This window comes from Mugil cephalus, chromosome 2, assembly GCF_022458985.1.
Source record: "Mugil cephalus isolate CIBA_MC_2020 chromosome 2, CIBA_Mcephalus_1.1, whole genome shotgun sequence".
Classification (NCBI taxonomy): Eukaryota; Metazoa; Chordata; class Actinopteri; order Mugiliformes; family Mugilidae; genus Mugil; species Mugil cephalus.
Window position 1 is genome coordinate 29144135 of NC_061771.1, and position 24187 is coordinate 29168321.

The 24187-nt window shown below is 41.7% G+C and overlaps 1 protein-coding gene across 1 annotated transcript in view; it reads right to left on the reverse strand.

The window, feature by feature from the left end:
* Positions 1–17093: 17093 nt before the first annotated feature.
* Positions 17094–24187, reverse strand: part of hoga1 (4-hydroxy-2-oxoglutarate aldolase 1) — a 22855-nt gene continuing 15761 nt past the window's right edge. Inside the window, exons 6-7 of the mRNA XM_047577282.1 lie at positions 20500–20633; positions 17094–17802 (exon numbers count right to left, since the gene is read on the reverse strand). Of these exons, the coding sequence (XP_047433238.1) occupies positions 17653–17802; positions 20500–20633 (284 nt within the window). The 3' untranslated portion in view covers positions 17094–17652. The remainder of the gene's footprint in view (positions 17803–20499; positions 20634–24187) is intronic.

The following is a 24187-nucleotide window of genomic DNA, read 5'->3' on the forward strand; positions in this document are numbered from 1 at the left end:
TCTTTCACTGTGACGAGTATCCAGGACGAAGGAGGCGTGCCATCGAAATCCACCCTAAAACGCAAGTCACTCGTTTCCTTTCGCCTCCTTTCGACGGCTGATCCGAATAGAACGTGAAAATGTGATCTCAAGAGGCTATTAATGACAGATGAATGCTACGTACAAGCATGAAATCATCAGCTTTCAGTCAACGTTTGGTTCATTTTGTGCCAAAGTTGTGTTACTCAAAGCTTGCTTGTTGTGAAAGCACAGCTAAAGGTACAAGTAGGCCTAGGCTAGCTCCAGCTTTTATGCTAAGCTAAACTATATATAGTCATAAAATTCTCAACAATCGAGTGGACAGATAGATGTAAAAATGCTAGTAGTTCCTACTGACTTCGTAGCGTTTCTGCTAAGCTACGCTAAACACACCGGGACATGCTAGCAACCTTCTTATTTGTCCATCTAAGACCTGAGTTAGTTCAGACCTGATATTAATATGCACTGATGTGATCACAAGTATCCATCTTTAAGTGTCTGCGTTCACGCCTGTCATTCGTCTCCACATGTGTCTTAAATCATTCGAGGTGTGATCCCAGTTTTCTACGTAAAAGAAACACCAACATCATTTGATGGCAGTTGCATCGCTAACGCTGTTTCAGATCAGTGGACGTTGATATGACACAATAACTGTATCGCACTGGGATAAATGAAGGATTGCCTCATTAATATTAAAAATAAATGAGACAAAACTCCATTTAGAACTTACATTACACTCTGGACGCATTTGAGATCTCTGACCGCATTTGGAGGTGGTCTAGGTTTTCTGTTTGACCTCGTTCCTTTGGTAGCGTGAACACGCTGAGTCCTGAATCACATTAAAGACCAGCAGGTGCCTCATATGAGAAGTGACGTATAGAGACTGTAAAATAACTAACAGCATGTCAGAGATAAAGAATAACTTTTACTGAGAGAGAAACTTTACAGCTTGTTCCAGAATATGGACGTCATGATGATTATAGTAGAGGTCCATTAGAGATAATATTCTACTGCTCCCCAAATCATGTCAGTGTTAATTTGCATTTTAATTAGCGATGTTCGATACCACCGATGTCCTTTCCGATCCGATACTGATCGATACCAATCCGATACCGATACTTAAATACACCCTAATGACTCTGGTAAACCTAAATAAAGTAGTGTATTTAAAATCATAGCTTCGTAAAGAATACCCCACATCAGAGTCATTTATTTATTTATTTTAAACTCTGAAGTATATTGAGGTAGTGGCCTCATTTAGTTTATAGACGAGCTGATACAACAACAGAAAACTGAGGACACAATCATACAAAGCATGTGAAAATGCTGTTTCAAACACTGGAAAACAGAAATAATTAGAATAACCATTGAAATAAAGCATTGTTTAAGAACTACTATAAAATGAAGACTTGACCCTCTGTCCTCGTCATCATAAATGCTTCGTATTCTGTGTTGTGGTTTAACCTGAGTTTGTATTTCACAAGGTTTGTTGTGTTGCCAGAACTCAACAGTTTAGTTACTTTTCTCTGAGTTCCTACATTATCTGGAATGACTGAAGTATCGGAAGTATCGATATTTTGATTTGAGAATCGACCTTAGTTACCTGGTATCGGAAGTATCGATATTTCAGTATCGATCCACACATTACTAATTTTACCGTCAGGTGTGAATGAAGTCACTCAAACCTGGACGGATGCTAATGCGAGGTCTGGATGAGGTCTGAGTAATCTGATCTGATCCAAAGTGTGTCCACGGGTGCGTTCATGTTTGTAGCTTAAGCCGGACACTTGTGATCAGATCCCACAGGACGCATTTCGATACCAGGTCTGAACAGGGAACGAGACCTTCTGTCTCTTTTACACATATTCGTCATGGGGCTTTATTCATACGAGTAAAGAGAACACGTGGAATGAAAGTGAATTTGATTTTTAGAGTGGATTTTATTTCATACTCGATGCCTTTTAAATGGGTTATATTGACAAAGCGCGTCGGCTTTGAGACTGTTCTGACCGTTTCGTTTACACCACGATTGTTTCTTTGTGTTTTTTTCCGCAGGCCGAGTCTGTATTAACCAACAAAGAGATAAAAAAAACAAATAGATTAAAGAGAGAGAGAAGCAGAGATTTCATCAGTATCTTTAAGTTAATTAGTTGCACAGTGTTTCACTTTTCACACTCACTACTCAGACACGCCCACAAAACCAAACACATCATCACACATCATCACCAGTGTAAGATTAACATTGTGGAGAAAGTGATGTTAAATGAGTGCCTGAACAAAAACCTCCTTCTACTGTGCTTTGAATACTTTTAATATTGCCTGACTGTTTTACTAAAATTTTCTTAAGTGGCTTTTTTTTCTTCCTTTTTTAATGCCGTTTGTCCTTTATGTGTGTGGTAAAGAAAAGACGAAAAAAAACGAAGGGAGCGTGAGGGGTGGAGGTTTATCACACCAGTCAGACTGTGGACTGATCGACTCGCTGCCTTCGCCCTCTCAGACTCAGTTTACGACAGAAGTTCAAATATGAAGGTGAAGATGAGAAGTGAAGCACTAGATGCAAATACGCTCGCGTGGAAGCTTTTCAAATAAGAATATATTGATTTTGAGGAACAAAGGGAAAAGAAACTATGAATAATAACAGCTCTGGGTTCCACGTTATCTAGCATTTTAGTTTGAAAACGAGAATAAATAGGAAGAACATTTAATAAGCTCATTTAAAGAGGCACTCCAGCAATTTAGTATATCCTAAAAGAAAAAAAAAAAAATGAAATTGCTTTATGGGAAATGTAGGAAGCAGAGTTTTGGGATTTCATATTATCAGCGGTTTGCAGGCGTCCAGCTAAAGTGCAGTGGTCGTCCAGTGTCTTCTGTTTTAGGAGTCTGACTGCAGTGATTGTGAAGAAGGGGCGTCTGAGCGATGCCAGGACGAGGAGACCGACGTCTCCCTGTCAGAGACGCCGAGCATCAGCTCTGCTAATGCGCTGCTCGAGTTACTCCTTCTGTGTCGAAACATACCAGACGCTGCTGATGGGATTTCAATCATTCGAGCGCGATATGAAATTGCTGGAGTCCGCCCTTTCGTCCAGAATGAAACTCCTAAGCCTTTAAAAGAGTTGGACTTTGCTGGAGGCCGGTCCTTCAGCCACTGATTGTTACATAAAAACAAAAAACTATTTAAAAAGTTTAACCAAACATAGCTTATTCGACTTTCATTGCTAATTGTTTTGAAACTGAACACATTCACCTACTATATTCACAATATGGTAAAGATATTGAGATCATTTTTGAATGAAAGCCGTTACATACTCAGCAAGAAGCAAAAAATTTGTCTTCTGTCCTCAAAAACAAAATGTAGTGATTTTGTTCTCGACAACCGGGCCAAACTGTTTTTCTCGTGTTGCGTCCGGCGACTATTCTGGTCAGAAACCGGAAGTGGGCGTGGTTAATGCAGAGAAGCTAGCTATAAATGCTAGCGGGCCACGTATTTTGAGGAAAGTTATCGTACATACCCGATTTGATGTTACTCAGGACCATCTGCCACGTAAAACATTACCTATGTGAGCAACGTCAAATCTACGATATGTATGTACGATAATTTTCTTATAATGCAGTTTTGCTTAAATAAGCTAACAGCACTGTTTGTGTTTGCTAATAGCCGTGTATTGAAGTTATTTTTGATTTGGATTTTATTGATCCAACAGATTACGATAATTATCCAACGTCTGAAACGCTGGCTGCAAAATAACAACGCGAGTTATCAAATCTCCCACAATGCTTAGCGTATGCTGCAGTGGGAGGGGCCTACGAGGGCATGCCCGAAGTTTCTCGTAAAGTATAAATGACCAGAACGAACTGTGTTCTCGCAAAAACTAGGAGCAGGAGAAAAAAATCTCTAGAGTACAGAACAAGCTGGAGCCTTTCAAACGCGTCCAGATCAGGGATTCTCAACCAGGGGTGCGTGGACCCCTAGTGGTCCGCGGTGTAATTGCAGGGGGTCCATGAAAATAAAAGATCATGTGACATTTATACTCAAATGTGACTGAGACCTGCATCTACCTAAACTACCGCTTTCTCTAATTACGTCTGTTTCACAAGATTCATTTACTTAACAGGCCCGTACTGTTTCAGTTCATTTTCTTAGTAATGCTCTTATTGTGAAGCATCTGCAGGAAGGTGTCAAAGGAAACTCATTGACGTGCACGTCCGGGTTAGCACTTGAAATTAAGGTTGATGTTACAAACAAACAAAGATGACGAGCACAGTTACAAATAGAGGGTAGATCTCAGGGTAGATCAAAAATATGCACGAGGTCCAGAAACCCCCCAAAAAAAGGTTGAGAACCACTGATCCAGATCATATCAAAAAGAAAATGCACGTTTCTCGAAGGCGTTTCATCCGCGTAGCTTCTTCGGTTCTAACATACCGGCGGGTGGAAGTTGGCTGGTTCATCAGAAACTCTGATGATTAGTGTCGAGCGCTAACGACCAGATATCCACCTGTAATTGGAGGAAGCTGTTTTGATCCTGGTCTCCTTCCCCAATGAATCGCACTCTGAGGAACTCATTCATGTCCAGAGACTCCGGGCTCGAGTGGTGAACGACGGGGGAAACGGGGAAGCGGTTCGGGCACAGATGCTAACACTTGTGTTGTAAATTGATGGCAGATTATATCTTTTAAAGGCTTAGGCTGTTTTTTTCTGGCTCAGGTGTCGTGATTTAAAACCGCGTGGACGACATTTCAGAGCTCATAACGTACGAACGGAGGGAAAAGTAGCTCCTGTTCATTTGTTTCTGAGCTTCTTCGACAGGTAGCTGGATAACGTGGATCGGCCTTTTTAAGACGGAGGTTGTAATGTTCCACACGGGGCTTCGCTCCTTCTTTAGCACCTTTAAAATACGTTCAAAAAAAAAAAAAAAAAAGCATCCGAAAACTGAGACCCACTGTCGTCACGAAGCCATAATGTCACTTTTGTCGTTTCCTATGAATTTGTTGCAAGATGATGATGATGTCATGGAGAAAAAAAAAAACAAAGAAAAAGCTGTATTTGGTATTTTAGACTGAAATGAAACAATAAAAAAATAAATAAATAAAAAAAGAAAATGCATGACACTGTTACCAGAGTGTAAGTCTTTTTATTTTTGTTCTTTTTGCCGAGCCGAGGTGCGAGAGGTCGAGCGGAGACGTGAATCACTGAAACGTCAGAACAATGGAAGGTACACACACACACACACACACACACACACACACACACACACAGACATATGGAGGGATTTTGAACTCTGATCACACATCTCGGCAGGTCTGACGATTATTTGCGGAGCTCGGCTGTCAGAAAAAAAAAAAAGAAAAGAAGAAAAAACCCACCTCCGCCCCTCCCCCTGCCGCCTCCTCCTCCTCATCCTCCTCCTCCTCCCCCCTCCCCTCCCCTCCCCCCACCCACTCTCTGCTCCGCTGTCACTAAAATAGCTTTAAGGTGTGTTTAGGTTGGACTTTAACCCCATCCGCCTGTTCCGTCTCCTTGGCAACCGCCCAGAGTTCCCTTAATTTATATCATCTCGGTTCCAAGTGCTGCAGCAGTTTTGCCTGTTTGCCCCTAATCATAGAGCCTGTTGCCATGGCGAAGTATTTAAATATGCTCCGCGGATCATCTTCACCTAACGCGCCAGAAGTGGCAGCCGGGCGAACGGTGTCAGTGTGTACACCTTTATGTTCCCCCGCCGAAAGTGGACACCTTAGTCCTCCGAACTGCTCGTGTATGACTTTCTTCTTCTTCTTCTCCTTCTTTTTTTTATTGTAATTACATTTTCCGAACACACGGCTTCCTCGTCGCCGCTCTCTTTTCTACCTCGGCCGCTGAGATTCCACAGGGAGGGATCTCCTATTTTTCTATTTCACGCATTCCTTAAAGGGAGAAGGCTTTGTCTCTTATCTTATCAGTGAAGCTTCAACGGCTCCCAAAAGCTTTGGCCATGTTTAGAGAGGAAGTGCACGCGGCATACTGATAAGAGAGGCCTGGCGCTGCAGGGACGCGCACTGTCGCAAGAAATAAAAAACTGGATGTATGGAGTGTGTGTGTGTGTGTGTGTGTGTGTGGAAACACCCACCCACTGTGGATTTTGTCTGCTTTTAATTGCTCTGGGTTCCCAGCGTTCGCGACAACACGTTTGGGAGTTTGTGTACGTCTGAGGGAAACGTATGCACGCGCCGGCGCGCTGGGGGAGGCGTGTAATAGGTGTATTCATCGACTAAATAAAAAATTTTCTTGCTCTCGCACTCGGAGCTGCGGCTCAAAGATGAGAAGATAAAGGAGGGAAGGTTAGACGGCAACGTCACCCTGATACCGGCTTCTTATTAAAAAAATGGTACATGAGACGCTTCGGAGACCTGAGAGGAAAACGGGAGTCTCACAAGAGCCGAACCGCAGAGCCTTTTTGGTGTGGAGTTGTTTAATCGGAAGATGCTGAAGGCTGATTGGCACGGTCGGGCCAGAGCGAGGTTGCGCAATCTCCAGGTTATTCGAATCACACAGGAAAAGCAAACGGCTCCTCTAAACGGGCTGCTATTGGTGGAAACCAGAGGTCTGCAACGTTTTTCACACCAGGGACCTCAAATTCAGCCTAGTGCTATTTGTAAATATACATTATTATTATCATTTTGCATTCAACATTAAGCCATTCAAATGATACACAGGTTCAATAATCATCATGTGCAACAGTAGGATGGCCGTGCAACTGCCACAAACATGAACATACCTACATAACATACATGACAGCTCCAGGATTTAACTTTAAACATGGCTACATGTAGTAGCCCCCCCCCCTGCAGTACCTCCGCGGATCCCCTATTGAAGACCTATGGAGTAAACCATAGACTGTATATAAATATGGACACCACGTCTCCACTTCCTTGCACTGGCCAAATTGGCGCTATTTTCCAGGGGATACAGGCGCCGCCAGAAACGACAGAAACTGTCCTTGAAAAAAAACATGTGGCTGACGTGTATTTTAATGTTTTAGTTTGGCCCAAGTCCCTCCCACTAACAGGGAGGAGGCGGAGCTTATGACCTATGCTGCAGCCAGACACCAGGGGGAGCTCTACTTGCTTTGGCTTCACTTTTGTTTATTTGTTTGTTTGTTTTACTAGGATCCCCCTTCAGCTGGAGCTAGCTTACTGAAGCTATTCTTTCTGGGGTCATACGCATAAAAGAACACAATGAAACAGGATAATAACATAATAGAATTAAAAAAGCAACAAATAAAGGACAGAATTTGTCTGTAACATTCACACGAATGAATGTCAGGTCCAAAAGTTTCCCAGTAGAACACAACGTTTTTCCTCTGTCAGTGGTTTTAATGTTGTGGCTGATCGGTGTACACGTGCTGCAGAAAAAAAAAAATAAAATAAATAAAAATCCCCAAAATTCAGAACAGCTCGTCTTTATTCCACCGATTGGTTTCGTTATCTCTTTCCACGGTGGAGCCGGCTCTTCATTACAGCTCTGCCTCGGGCCAGTCATCACAGAACATCTTGATTTTAAGACCAGGGCACATTAATTTTATGGTTATATTTTCACATTCAACATGCCACCGCCTTCTCGCTGCAGGTGCTTCAGGCACACGGAGGAGAGAAGGGAGGAAAAAAAAAAAAAAAAAGCAGAGCAGAAGCAGATTGAAGGAGGGCGAGAAGGATGGAGACGCATGTGTAAATGTTTGAGAGGAGGAATAACACTTGGGCTCGGCGAAGACACCAGAAGAAAGGAGGAGGGCTGGGGGGGGTGGTGGGGGGGCGGTGGGGGGGTGGGAGTGTGCCAAGGGATATGAAGACATGATATACATATTCAACATTTCGAGTCCCGCCAAGAAGAAATGCACACTTTGATGCTCAGATGCATGTAATCCATCTGTAGTGTAGAGCAGGTTCCAGCAGCTATTTTGTGATTTATTTATTTTATTTATTTATTTATTTTGTATTTTCAGCCCTGAAGATGTTTGAACAGATCCATTCAGCCTAAAATGACTGATTTACAGGGACAGAAGAACCAAAAGGGCATCCACTTAAGAAAGCAAAGGGAAATTAGGAGCCTGGAAAATGTGGAAACTGAGAATTTTCCGAATTCAAGAGTGTCCCGGTATCATTGATACCATCCCGGTATCACTGATACCATCCCGGTATCATCGATACCAGACCTCCACGTTTATTTTTAAATCAGATCGTAAACTCTGCATCTGTATCAACATTAGCATTTGAACTGGAAACACAGCTGAAGCTATTAAACACTAGTTGCCGTCTACCACCGCTCCGTTCCTGCACACATCTATCAGACGCATCCGTAGCATTTATATAAAAAGGTTAGATGGCGAACACAGTTTGAGGCCATGGGCTCATTAGTCGGGAAATCTTTACCGCCTCATTCTTGGAGCAATATTTGCTACGTCTGATTAGTGTCCGTGTGTGTTTATGTGTGTGTGTGTGTGTAGAAAGGATCTCAAATATAATTTATTAAATGTAAATCCTAATGTTCATGCAATAATTGGGATGGTTACGACAAACATTCCTCACGTACACAACTTAAACCGTGCTGCATCATATGTGAGTTTGAGAATTCTTCAGCATAGGTTTTCAACAGGGGGTCCGCGACCCTTAGGGGGTCCCTGGATGTGCTGCGGGGGGGACGCAAAATTTTGGGTTGATTAGACATATATATACATATATATACCTAATTTCCCCACAATTTAAATTAACGAGACAGCTCATTCCCATCAGTCAGCAGACTGGTGTCCCTACTACATTCAGCCATGTTTAAAGTTAAATCCTGGAACTGTCAGTTTAGCTATGTTTAAATAATTTAGATATGTTAAAATCATTTAGCTGTGTTATGTAGGTACATTCATGTTTACTGTTGCACACGTTTGAAATAATGATAAAAGAATGATTATTTGAACCTGTGCATTATTTTAATAGCTTAATATTGAATGCAAAATGATAATAATAATGTACATTTATAAATAGATCTAGTTTAATATAGAACACATATAATCGGTAGGGAGGTTACTACTTAATCTCTCCATCAGTTTGGGTCCTTGGTCTGAAAAATGCTGAAGGCCCTTGTCCTACACAATCTATACACACCTGAGAAACACAGTGTGAGAGAACTGTCTGCCCCCTGGTGGATGTATCCATGCTCTGCAGGTCAACAGGCAGGCTTTTGGTAGCCGTTTCCAAAATGGCCGCTTTCATCGGGGTTTCTGCAAAGTCTTAAAAAGTCTAAAATTTGATAATCCCAATGTGAGACCTCAAAAAGTCTTAAACACGAGCATATTTTTCTTTGTAGGTCTTAAATGACATTTAGTCAAGTCTTAAATCCTTTCGACACGGGGACGTTCTCAGTTAAATGACAATAAATGTTGTTATTTTGAGATTCTGTGTCTCTGATTTCCCTTATTTTTGTGCAGGTCTTAAATTTAACCCATAAAGGTTTTAAAAAGTCTCACATTTCCCTTTTTGCAGGAATTTTATTTTGCATGGCATTGCATCCGTTTATTCTAGGTGAATTTAAAGCTATCAATGCACGATTTTTCTATACGTAACGTATATAACGTACGTAACGTAACATTGCAGAGGTTCACCTGCTAATTATTTCACTAACACAATTAAATGACTGGCACAACCTGGAGGATAAAGGATCTATTTAACCAGTCAAGGAAGAAATTCCTCTTTTAGTCGTCTTTGTGTGAAGGAGGACGGAAACAGTTTTATTTTCTAGAGAGACGCAAAATAAAAAGGTGAAATAAAAAGGTTCCTGAATCAGACGGAAACGTTCCAAATCCAATGAACCGTGTTTCCATTTAATTTAAAGGCGTAAAGAAGAGATTTACAAACAATTAGTGAAAAGTCACAGTTTTCTCGTGGGCAAATTTTAGCCTCAAACTTCCTGCAGTGGAAAGCGGATTGAATTAGTGGAAGAGTAAGAGACAGTGGATGATTTTATTCCTTATAAAATAAAATAAATATTGTTTTTCTTGGAGCATTAAAGGAGTCAGTTCTGCTTTATACTTATATATATATATATATTATTTTATTCTTCTTCTGGAGCCACAGTCTCAGTCTGAGGGAGAGGGAGAAATAGGTCACGCAGCTGCTCAATTACTTTTTTTAATTTTAGACGCGCGACGCCCAGTTTAACTAGTTGTTAATCAGGTTGTTGCCACCGTTGCTGCTGGCGGCTCCCTGCAGCTCTCTGATTGGGCCGACGCGCCGCAGCCGAACAATCAAGACGGAAATCTGGAAACTGTGCAGACAAATGGGCTCGTTTGATTCAGATGTCACTTTTCCATCTGATCCGCTTCATATCTCCTCGATTATTTTTTATGTCCGACCTCAGCGTCTGTGATCTCCTTCCATCCGGCCCTTGACTTTTATCTTTATTTTATCTTTTATTTAGCCTTTATTCAGAGCCACTCCTCAAGTTTTGGATCAGTTTGGTGAATAACAGCGAGACATTTTACCTTTTTTTGTTCTAATTTTAGGACAGATACCAATGAGATGTCCTGTCTTTACTGTATATTTGATGTAAACTGTACTTCTACCTCATTCTTATTTTATTTTATTCCCATGCCTTGTTCACACATGTTTTTCTTATCTCGTGGCTCCTTGGACAAAATCATTTCCCTGTTCGGATCAATAAAATGATCTTGAATGTTGAATCTTTTATCTGTGTGTGGCTCAGGGACATTGTGCGGAGATGGGAGAGACAGAGAAACCTTCTTCTTCATCGCTTCCAGGAACATTTTCAGTTGCATTCTGCTCAGAATATTCAAAATGTCAGATATATTATATCAAACATGCTTTACAAGTTTGATAATCTGACATAAGCTGAGTTTCCATTACCATTTATTATTATTATTGCTAAATAAAAGCGACATTTTACGTGTTTCCATTGAAAGGTGTTCTAAGAATGAGCTGTTACGCTCTTAAAATTTCACTGTGGGGAAGATGGACCGGTCACGTGACGAGAAAATGAGAAAAGTGTGATTCCATTCCCATTCCTCACGAGAGCGTAAAAGTGCTTTATCTTTAGATATTTGAGAGATTTTTTTAGGTGTTTCCAGGTTCTTATTGCGATATTTGGGTTTTGTGTATTTCTAGGGCGAACAGATGATTTGTTCATGAATGGCTCATGGATCCATTTCTGAGATCATCTAAAGGGTGAATCAGAAATAAATCCTGTCGAGGATGAAGAAATCTAAGCTAATGCTAAAATTCAGGCTGGTATCGGCGATACCGATCCGATACCGATGCTTTGTGTAAATACACCCTTATGTGTCTGGTAAAAAAGAAGAAAGAAAGAAAGAAAAGAAATAATAAAATAATCTGACCATTAAAATAAATTCTTGTTTAACTGTGAATAACTACTATAAAATGAAAACTTGCATCTTAATTGTGACCCTGTTATCGCCTCTTCTGTTCTCCTCATCATAAATGTCTCATATTCTGTGTTGTGATTTAACCTGAGTTTGTGTTTCACAAGGTTTGTTGTGCTGCCACAACTCAACAGTTTAGTTACTTTCCACTGAGTTCCTACATTTACTGGAATGACAAAATTATCAAAAGTATCGATATCTTGATTTGAGAATCAATTTGAATCAATTTTAAAGAATAACGACCTGGTACTGGAGGTATCGATGTTTCAGTATTGCTTGGAAACGCATGGAAACGCTTTAGAAATGATTTGTTGCGTGTTGCACTGTTTTTACGGATTCTTCGTGTCTGTTGACTGTGATCGTGTCTATTTTTAGCCACTTTATGCCCTTTTTAAATTGACCCTTGGGGACAAATAAAGTTATTTAAAATGTATTCATTAATTTGAATCCTGGCTGGCAACAAAAAAAAGTATCACCATTAATTATCTTCAGATACGTCGACGTGATCGGCTGCGTGAGCGGATCCCACTGCAGGTTTGAGCTTTGAGAGTTTTTCTTTTCTTACGTGCTGAAGCTCGGAGGCTGGTGTTAGTTGTCAGACAGAAACAAAGAGATCACACATTTCATCTTACTGCTGCTGTGGCGTGAGTTAGGACGGAGGAGGAGACTGGAGGAGGAGGAAAAGATGGAAGGGAGGGGAGAGGAGGTCTTGGGAATCTTATAAGCTTGGTTTTATTAATATGTGGAGGGATGGCAAAGAGAGAGAGAGAGAGAGAGGAAGGGAGAGAGGAGGCGAATAGGGACCGGGCCTTACATGCTACACTACACAGAGAGGTCACCACTTCGCCTGGAGGCTTGGGAAGCGGAGGAGGGAGGAGGAAGAGGAGAGAGAGCAGCAGCAGCACAGAGATGGAGGGAAGAGGAGGAGGAGGAGGAGGAGGGGGAGGACAAACTGTCAGGTATCGGGGATGAAGTGCAGAGGAAGCAGGAGGGAGGAAGAGTGTGTGGAGATCTGACGTGACGTCCTCCACGCTCATCGTCACCGCTCCTCGCTGTGACGCCGGGCGGCTTCTGCTGACTCGCCTCTCGCGTGGCGTTCAGGAGCAGGAGGGAGGCGCAGACATCACCCCCCCCCGCCCACCACCACCTCCTCCTCCTCATCTGTGCCCACCGGGAGCGTGGGCATCACCCCGCAGGTCCCGGATCCTCTAATTGAGATCAAAAGGACGCCCTTGACACGGGAGGAGCGGGAGAGCGCGGCACACCGGTGGCGCGCGCCGCCTCCGTGTGGCAGCTCAAAGCCACTGCAGGCTCAGCAGCATCATGGTGAATGTGTGCGGCTCAAAACTAAAATGGCACAAACCCGAGACCCCGCGTCCTCATATGGGGACTCAAGTTTCAAGTTTGTGGCAGTTTTAATCTGCTTCATTTAAACTTTTATCCTTATAACTAGATATTAGTTGGTGTAAAAGCATGAACGTGGACATTTCAGTGGGCAAGTTACAAAAACCTCATCACATTTTACGGTTGAAACTTTAATCAGCAAGTACTCGACTGAGGACGTTGGGCCTTCATTATTTGCAATTCTGCTTTTGCACATGAAAATTAACAGTTTTATATTTAGTTACATATTGGTGAGTTTATTATAATATTGAGTGAAGTAATACCCGTGTCCACATATGAGGACATAATTTTTTTCTCTCCCAAAAACCACTTTTTTGGCAATGCAAAGACAATGCTTTAGTTTTTATAGTTCCTGATGAAATGGAGAAATTGAAAATGCATACGAAACAAAAGCCCAGGTCTGAGGAGGTTAAATATTCACTGATCTAATGTCCCGTTGTGGTCTTTCAAGAAGTTTCTCCTCCTTCCTTGCCTTTTAAGACCTTTTGAAGACCTCAACAAATATAATTTAAGTCCCAAAAACATCATGAGATTTTCTTTGGAATACTCAGTGGAAATGAAAACAGAGACACAGGGTTGTGTTCTTTATGTTTTGTAGAAAAGAGATAAATGAATTCTCCTTTTAATTCAAGGAGCACAACTCTCCAAACGGTGACACTCGTGTGAATGTTTAGATTGGTTAAGGTTAGCGGAGGGGTTAATAGCTAAGGTTTCAGTACACATTTTTAAGATTTATTTTCCATCCGTCTCTATAAGGAATGAAATGCGACGGTGAGTAAAGGCTCAAAGAAGCTTCTTTACGCTCTCACTCCGACAAGAAACAAACAAAATAAAACAAAACGCTGTGGCCCAGTGGCCGCCCTTGAGAAGAGGTTTTGCAGACTTCGAATGAAAATAATTCACCTCACAGTATCAGAAAAAATCCTTGATCGGGTTAATTAATGAATTTGAAGTTGTCACTAGAATGTCTTTCAAACTAGACAAGAAAATGAACAGGGGCCAGCAACCTGTGAGTGTGTGTGTATACATACATACATATATATATAAGTATGTATGTAGGTTCAATTAACTCTAATAAAATGAAAGAAGTCACTGTAACAAACAGAAACTTTACTCCTCCATTAAGTTCTTTCTTACTGCACAGTGTAGATTTAACCTTCGACTTTTATCAGCTGGTAAAGGAGCAGGAAGTAAAGCAGAGGCTTGTGGTGGTGGTTGCTGGGGCTGGCATGTAGATCAAGCTAACCTGGCCGTCTGTGGGAGAAGCATCAAGCTCTGGGTTCCCACTCTGCAGCCCAGACAACGAGTTCAAGGTCTGTGGCTCCGGAGATGCACAGCTCAGTCGGGATTCCAAGGACTCGAAAGCGGCACTCGCCGACATCTCGGTGCAGACAGACAGAAAGTGGAGAGACTTGGAGAATCTCAGATAAAGGCAAATTTATAGTAGTATCTATACTTGTGCGCTTGTCAGTCTGCAACAGTGACGGTGTACGTACCAGATCTGCTCGCCCCCAGTATCCGGATGACATCAACGATATGTTCGGTCTGTTTGTTCGGCTCCTTTCGTCTTCTAGCTGACATCAACTATATGTTTGGCTACCTTCAACATAGTGGTTAATTTATTTTCACAATATGTTTGGAAGAGAAAGCTCCATAAAGTTTTTTATTTATTTATATATTTTAGTTTTGCACCAAGCACAAAAAATAGGATGACGCATTATTCATTAAAAAAAAAAAAAAAAAATGCAATAAAACTAAAAACTAAATCAAGTTCAATCCATTCATTTGCGTATTGGGCGCAAAAGGATTTAAGAAGTTTTATCCTGAAAAAGATTCAATAAAAATACAGCTTTTAATAATTTCTGATGAAGAGTAAATGGACTAAACAAAACCGCTAAGTTGTTCTGCCTCGATAACAACCACCAACTGCAAACCTCTCTTCTGCTTCTTCCTGTCGTCCAGCCAATTATAAGATGCGATGTCAACATCCCTACGTCCTGATGTCATCTGGGAGCGCCGGATACTCAGGGCGAGCGGATCCGGTACCGACAGCGGCTGAAACTTTCTCAGGTCATACAAATGTCTGTATTTCCAAACCTCCTCGGTTACCTTTACCAACTCTTTATTGGTCCAGAACAATCAATTAAAAATCACAGAGATGGAGAAACAGCCGGGAATACTAAAGCAGAAACACACTACTACCAAACAGACCAATCACAGCTCTTACATTTCTGGGGAGGTGCACGTCCGTTACGTAGCTAGGCTCTACGTAGGTGTCTGCAGACTTTAGTGAGAATAGTCAGTATATTTACATGCACATGACAAAAAAAAATGATTGCCTTAATCCGACTTTAACTGGACAATTTAAGAACATGTAAACACGTAGTTCTCCTCATCCGACTAAGACACCCAGATAATGCATTGGAAATCTATTTTGCCCGGCATGTAAACTGGACAACATGTGTACGCATGCTCCACAAACTGGGACAAGGACCGCATCCTGAAAGTCAAATTTTGAGCATAGCTCGAATAAACTGTGCATGTTAACGCACTGTGTAACTACTGGCAGAGCAGGGTTCCCAAAGCCGGCCTACGATCAGGGGTTGTACAGACTAGTTGAAGCTTAAAGCAGCATCATGTAGACGAGTCATCGATCACATAACAATAACAGCATAGATTAAGCTAATCTCCGAGAAAACAGAGGAGGAGCCCAGTGGAATGGTCCAAATCCTCAATACGGCAACTTCAGCAAATGTCCTATGGTTACAGATAAAAGTGTTGTCAAAGTTATAAGACCTTTAGTTGCATAACCTGCTACACTATTACTTCTAACAACACTGCGGAGTACTACTAAATGCTATTGATGGTGCTGAGGTGCAGCCTGTTTTTATACAGACTATACACATCTCCAGCTCACATTATATAGCACATGTTCTCAGCATGTGTGTTCAGGTGAAGGATATAGATTTCATTACTTTTTACTGTGTTTTCATTAGTGACATCATCAGCGTCAACTTGACTTTCATCACATAACAGAAGTCTTGCAACCCCCCCCAAGCTTCGATCCTCTCCTCTGCCTGTAAAACATTTCTGTGGGAAAAGTGGAAACCTATGCAGACAGAGGGAGAGCATACAGAGGCAGGCCACAGGTTTCAACCCAAAGATCCCCTATATAAAAACTGATACCTTAAATTACTGAACATAAGACGATGGTGTTGGAAAAACACTGACAAAAGGAGAAGATTAATTGTCCTTTAAAAACAGAAACTGTCCTTGAAACACAAAAACATGTGAAGGCATTCACTTCAAACGACGCTGTAAAATAGACCGAGAGCTCTCCCCTCGGCACAGCGTCCTTGTTGCATAGGAACAGAAGAAAGCACAACGCATCATTTCCTTATGATGAAGTAAGTACTTCTGAAAATATCTTCCTGCTTAGAAAGGTGCTAATTGGACTCACTCACTCAAGATAAAAGCAAAGCCGCTGTGTGGAAAAGCCAAAGGATCCCATCACCATGGCTACCTGCCACACTTGGCTTTAATTGGCGTAATTATGGTTTTTTGACTTTTTCAGATCAGAAATTGCTCTGGCATTCTGCTGCAAACTGTGACAGTGACCTACAGGTCTGCCTCCCACTGAACTATGACTGACCTGAAACCTTTTTGAAAACAATTTTGTTTTTGAAATGAGGAACTTTGAACTGTTGTTGAACATATTACTTTAGCAAGTATCATTACAGTGATATGTGGATCGTTACTGAAATATCGATACTTTCGATACCAGGTCTTTATGCTGTAAAATCGATTCTCAAATCAAAACATCGATACTTTCGATACTTCAGCCTCGATATACTTTAGAATTAAAAGTAAATAAATGAATTACTCTGACGTCTTGTATTGTTTATGAAGCTATGATTTGAAATACACTACTTTTTTTTTAGGTGTATCAGACATATTAGAGAGTATTTACACAAAGCATCAGCATTGGATTGGTATCGCCGATACCAGTCTGAATTTTACTCTGTATCGGATTGGAAAGGAAATCAGTGGTATCGAACATCACTGGTTCTCAGGTAGAGATGGAAGATCCTCAGCTTTCTATTCACCCCCTTTGTCATTTTCAGTGAAGTGGGAATTTTGATGTCCTTTGAGCTTTCTATAAGTTCTGTCCTCAGATCTCATGCTTAGTGAAGGTCCACAATTCATTCATCTTTAAAAAACAACTAACAAAAAAAAAAAGGGAACTAAAAATCTTTTTTCATCGAGAAAAATCAAGATGAATTCATTTAATATGTATAGTTCCATGTCCATAAGCAAATGTAAACATATATTTAGAGCATCAGAGCAACAGAGATGATTCATTAGACAGCATTAGGACACTTCTTCTTCATGGTCAGTTCATGCAGAGGTGGAACTTGTAGACCACATTAGACCCTAATTAGACCTGAAAATGTTTCCTTGATCTTCTTTTATTGGCTGAATGAAAACCACATGTTTGCAAACCTTACTGAGAGGACGCAATTTAAAATGTGCTGAAGTGACCAGATATAGTTACTCGCCCCATAAAGGGTTAAAGTAATTGGATATGCTATTGAAATGAAATTACTGCCCGAAGCACAGTTAAAATTTTCACATTAAAAATCAAGGCAAAGGATTTATAATTTAAGAGAAATGCACATTTATTGTTGAAATAGGCACGTTTGGCTCACAAAGAATCTATTTTATATGTTTCAGTCAAACAGAGGAACTAAATTACAGTTCATCCAGACGAACTTTGAAGCTCTTCAGCTGTAATGACAGACTCTCTAACTCACAACCACCCGTTGGAGGAGAAGTCGCTCCTCAGCTGCTGAGCCTCGGCCTCCGTCAGCGGCTGAAGAGGTGATCGACAGGCGCCTCCGTGGAAACCAAACCACTCCATCGCCTGCTTGAGGGCAGGAACTCCCAACTTCCTCGTCACCTAGCAACACAGCGCTCGGATCAATCTCCCTCCCTCCCATGTGATCTGAGTTATTAATCAGAGATTTATAACCGATGACACTTGAATTCAGACACATTTAGGGGTTTGATAGATTGATATTTGGTTGCTGAGCTTCATCTGAGCCACGCGCTGCTTCCTTCACACTGGAGTGAAGCTGGGTGTTCAATATGCCGCATAGGTGTGTAGGTGGTGCCGTGGCGGCTAGATGCTGTCAGGACACTGACATTTAACACATCTTAGTGGACCTGTTTGTAGCCTGGAGCACGCTCAGCAGCAACTCACTCGGGCTCAGAACAACCACGATCAACACACATCACACAACTTTGACATTTAGCTTAGTGGTGCTGTTAAAGGCAAATAACCAGTTCTATGTAATGCACAAGTACACTTCCTCTAACTTAGAGACGTCAGTCATCTGCTTTCCTTTAAATCGTTTTAATTTTAGGCCAATTATTGTTTCGTCAAAATCAGTAATTTTTTATATGAAAGACTTAAAGGCATGTTATGTAAAATCTGTGCTGCCCCCGTCCCCCTTCTCATATATAGAGGCTATACAATGACGTCACTTCGGTCCAGGGCCACACTCTCGAGTTGGCGAGTTGCACTGCTAAATACAAATTAAGAACAGTTGGACCCAACAATGACCCATACGAACTACCAAATAACAAATGGTCCACGAACAGAAATCAGTTATCCAGATATTTACATGGACCTGATTTCAAAGCTTGGACAGTACTTATACTAAAGTCAGACCTTTTGGTACTTTATACAACACAGCTCCAACAGCTTTGTACTAGAGTACCTGCTTATTTGGAAAAGTGGATTAACCTTATATCAGTTCTGCCAACGTTAAGAGCTTTACTGGGAAGTAACGTTAGCCATACAATACGTAACTTAAGGTATGACTTCATCAACAAAATACACCATAAATGGACATTACCTGGCCCAAAATGTGAACCACAACCAGGTTTCGGTGCCTATATTCCAGTTGTTTCTTCATAATGCAACGATCCATTTACTTCTCTCTATTTTTTTTTTTTTTTTTTTTTTTTTTTTAGATTTTGGGGGCCTGTAAAAACATATCTCTGACGGCTTTTTCAAATCTGTTGGTAGAGTCAATCACACAACAACTCTTCCCCATTTTTAAATTGACTTTTAGTTTTATAGTTCGACACTATTAAAGCCTATGATACAAGCTAATGCAGGTCTATGTTCAACTGTCACTTTTTGCCGCTCAGTGGTCGTAACCATGGAGACGTCCGCTTGCTGTGACGTCACATTCATTCCCTCTATGTATCGCAGGTCCATTCCCTCCTCCTCCCCATGACCGTGCACATCGGTGGAGCATTAATTCAGATATACTCCATGGCCGAGTCACATGTAAAGTACGCTACCTTTCTATCATTAACAAATAAACGTTACTTCAGCGTAGTTATTGCTTAGCAATGGGATGTGAACGTACACGACTTACGTAGAGTAACCAATAAAAACACTCTAAACAGCGCCTTTAAACACAGACAGGAGGAGGCATAGAAGTCAAGTATTCTTTCATAACAAAATTATGCCAAAAAACAACAAAAAAAATATACCTGGCTTGTAATTTTGTAAAATACAGCTGAATTCGACAGCTTGAGGAATCTACATGGAAAACTACGCAGATGCCGTAAGCGCGGTTTATACCGTAGCCGGACATAGGCGGCATGACCTATGCAAGCTATTTACACTTGTGCGTTCGCTCTGTAACAACACCACCCAAACATTAGTCGGCGCTGTGTCAATCGGGTTTCTACTTCCTGCTTTGTTTTCAATAATGGCGACTGAAACTTCAGTCGAAATTCCACAAAACACAAGTCACGCAAATGTTTGTGTCTCGGAACCTCTGTTCACATTTCCTCCATCAGACTACGGAGGTAGGGGCGTCTGCCCGGTGAAGGGCGGTGCCCACTTGAAAACCCCAATGATGTGCCGGGGTAATGGTGTTGGTTGAAGGGTAGTCGCATGTCCCATCACTTCTTACCTGATGTTGGCTAGGCTAGTTAGCTGGTGTCTTCTTGTTGGTGGCTAGCTGTGTGCTAGCCTGCTGGTTGGCTTTTCAGTTGGACTGGGCTTCTAAATGTGTTTTGCCTCGGATCATGGCACAAGGGATTGTAACATCTTATCCTGTGTATTAATGAGTGCGATTTTCAAATTGATTGTTTTGGATGAATAAAGCTGGAACACATCGAGGAAAGGTTAACTGAGGAGGTTCAGAGACACAAAGATTTGTAGTCACCATTATTGAAGTGGAAACACAAATTAACCCTACTGACAAAAAAGGCACAGTGCCCACTAGTGTTTGGGGGGAGTTGTTGCAGAGTGAGCAGGACCGATGACATGTTAGCTAAGCGCGTAGGTTATGGCGTCAAGGTCCCACAGTACGATAAATGAGCCTTAAATCAAAGTTAGAACAAAGGCAACTAAAGTTTTGAGTGAGCATGACGCATTGTAAAACCCTTTGAAGTCCAGATCATTTGCCACGTAACCCAATCGATGTTGGTATTCTGGGCTCCAGATCAGTTTTACTTCTAACAAATGTGACTCAACCTCCAGTCTGACACCATTTGCAGGCCGTCGTGTCTGAGGAGCTGCATCTTTCGCGGCGCGGCGGACAGAAGCGTACAAGCAGATGGTACTCACGGCGGAATTGGGCTCGATGAGGCGCTGCTGAAGGACTCTGGCTTCCTCCCAACGCCCGGCCACACACAGACGCTCCAGCTCGCACACCTCCTGGCCCAGCACGTTAGCCAGCGCACACACTCCGCCGACAGCACCTGGACGCAGAGCGAAGCCCAGCGAGAGTTCAGGAATCAACGCGGAGACGGAGACATTTCCATTTTTAACCTTTTGAAATGAAAGCAACCTTAGCATGCAATGTCTTGTCTAAATAAAAGGTGCAAACGTATGTTGCCTAAATTCTTCATTTAGCCAAAAGTTGACCTTGCAACAGTAACAAAAAAGGTTGGACATCTTAGATCCAGCAGAATAAAATGTGGGGAAGATACACAAGAAGATCCTTTTTTAGGTCCCACAAGGTAAAAAGAACCAGAGCAAACACATGGTCAGATATTAAATGCTATGTACTGAAGCTCAGATTTCAGCTTAAAAAAAAAAGATGTGTCTGAAGCAGTTGTACTCGCAGTTGGTTAAAGTTTTGAAACACATACTCATTTAAGTATGTTGAAGATTGGCTGAGAGATCACATTTGATTTGAGTTTTCCGTGCACTCAATTACTCCACTCTCGCACTAAGCATGTGTTGAATATTAAATATACCATCTGTGGTCTCGAATCAGCGCTCAAGAAACTGCAAATGAAACAGAACTGCAGGGACAAGATAAGAGGCGCTTTTCTTTCCTGTCATATCGGTGGGCAGCAGCGCTATGAAATCTGCTTGTTATTGGCTAAACACACGTACATTTTCCCAGGCAATATCTAGATGCCACGGCCTTTCAGCATGACATCGTCTTTGTCTGGTGCAGGAGAAAAAATCAGACAGCCTCTGCCAGCGGTCTTGGAGTTGTTGTTGTTATTGTCGCTGCCGGCTGATGGGCGGATTTTCTGTCTGATTTATGCTTCTGCGGCCCGCCACCACTCTGCACGACTGCACGGATGACAGCGGCTTACCTAACGCCACTGAATGACTGACAGGCGGCCCTGCCTCCTCTCTGAGCTGCAAGTGACAGCATGCGAGCGGAGACGCTGAAGGCTAGACTATAAGATAGACAGAGCCCGACTCAAAATGTCCAGAAATGTGTCGGGGCGATTTCTGAACCGACAGAAATGAACAACACGTGGAACCCAAACGTATTCACTTCCCAATGGATTAACCGTTTAACTGCTGGTGGAGAGGCCAAATAAAACCTTTGTGTGACTGCAAAAATGCACCGACAAACACCTATTAAGCTGATGGATATCATATCTTTTTGTGTTCGGCGTTGAAACATAATAGTAATGCTTGGACATCTTTGCCTACTTCAGACACAATACACAAAAATTTCACGTTTCTGCTACTGCACTTGAATTATTCTTGATAACAGGGAGTTCTTTTTGCAAATGACCGTGTCACGTCTAAGCTTAATTTATGACATGGCTGGTTTAGTCTGCTCTTCACTTTTGGAGATTTTCAGGACCAGAATCAGCTTTAGTGGACGAGTATGTGTGCTCGCACAAGGAATTTGACTCTGGTCTCTTTGCTCATTGGTACAACACAAAACACTTTGATAAGCATAAAAAATAAAAATTGTAAAACTGTACAACATTAATTAGACTTCCAGATAAAAAAAATAGAAAAAAAGTAAAAATATCAGGAGCATATATATATATATATATATATATATATCTCTGTACGTTTTTTTTAGTGGGTCATTTGTTGACCCTGGACCAGGACAAGTACTGGATGGAGGAAAGTCGCTTTTTTTAGGTGGTCAACCTGCTTTTGTACTCACTGAAACTAAAAGAGAAACTTTAAATCTGCAAAGCAGGATTTTAGAAAGTTTTGCTTGGTTTGGTGGAATCTGAAAGCCAAAAATTATTGTAGGTCCAGAACGTAGACATGAGTCAGCTGTTATCTGTGTGAGGCCCTGACTGACATGCAAACAGCTTTCCTAGCTCAGCATCCCTGCAAAGGGTTTGGGGGCAGGGGGGTGTTGAGAACATGAATTTGGACATCAAAACTCGATCACAGATTCACTGCACAGACGCATTATCATATCAAACCCGCTCCGTTACCTTGCTCTGCATTAGCAGTGTCAGTCACGCTAACGAATACTTGCATAATTTAGCTATGGAGATGAGAACATGTCAGGGATCAAAAATCAGGGAGTCCCGGGGGCCAAGTTCTCGTGGAATACTGGCGCTGTGGGTACATTTACATTTTACATGTAGGGCCATGTAGGGTGTTTAAGAGCGAAGGCTAAAACTGGTAAGGGGCTAGGGAACGTAAAATGTCAACTGCAGGTCCTCACAAAGATACAGAGTCAAATCTGTGTTCTTGTGCAGGTAACTTTTTGAGGACCAGGATGTGTTTTATCACCATCGGAGTGAGGACATTTGTGCAAGTGAGGACGTTTTGGCCGGTCTTCACCTTTTCACCAGTCAGTTTGAGCAAAGGAAATCACAATGTCAATGAATGACCTCAGAAAGACGGAGACACAAGTGTGTCTGTGCGTGACACGGTGTGTTTGACAGGGCTGGTCGTGGGAGAACATGACTCATTAGGCTCTTCATACCGATGACTGTTCCCAGACGTGTTACCCAATCTGAGCGTACACTTCACTGTGTGTGTCTGACATATCAAGAAGTTAGAAGACGTCGGTTCTTCGTGCAGCTGTGAAAGATGCTCGTGTTTCATAATTAACTGTAGCTGCACGTGAAAGAGGATTAGAAAACTCCACCACACTGATGGTAAAGGACTAAAAGGGCTGTGTGGTGCACATGCAGTGCCCTTCATTGTCGTGACCCGGCGACTTTCCACAAAACCCCTGATGCTTCCCAAATCTGGAACTGAGATGCAATTACAAGTGGTGACTCAATATGCAGGACATGCAGATATGCAACCAGGGTCTCTGCAGGTTTCAACAAGTCAAATTTAAGACTTTTTAAGACTTTTTTAAGACCATAATGAATACAATTTATGATCCTTACACATCCATACTGGCAAACAGGAGGTTACTTGCAAAATATATGGATTTATTCGCACTGGCTTTATGTTTTTCTGATTAGCCGTGGGATTCCAGCGCCTTGATGCCCCACGTTCCAAGTTTCAAACTTTTTTTTGCACAAGGTGCAGTGCGCTTCATAAATATTTCCATCCATCCACTTCAACCATGCGTTAAATTCTTTGTTCTGGAGCCACAAATCATTGAATTTGCATTTATTCAAAGCGTTAACTGATTAGCTGCTCCTCAGTCACGGCGCTGCTAGCAACCACAGCTCTAAATGAATAACTAGCGTTACTGTATGGCAATAGCTTATAATGTTACGTATGATATTCAGCTCCCAGTCTGAGCAGTTAGCCTGTTAGCTCGTTAGTAACTTACTCGTTAGTAAGTGTTGTATTGGCACAACATGGCCAAAGAAAACTCAAGTGATGCTGTGGGGTTCTGTCAACCTTTCTCCGCTGCTATGCTCCGCTATAACACACAGCAGCGCACCCACACGTTTTGTAGTTACGTTATAGCGTCCTAAAAAATTGAAACAATTAAAAGCAAGACTGAAGTTTATACATTTGTTTTAAATAAAAGTAAAATACATTTTTAAGACCTTTCAAAATTGTATTTTAGAAATTTTAAGACCTTAAATTCAGATGTTTCGGATTCGGATTTTCG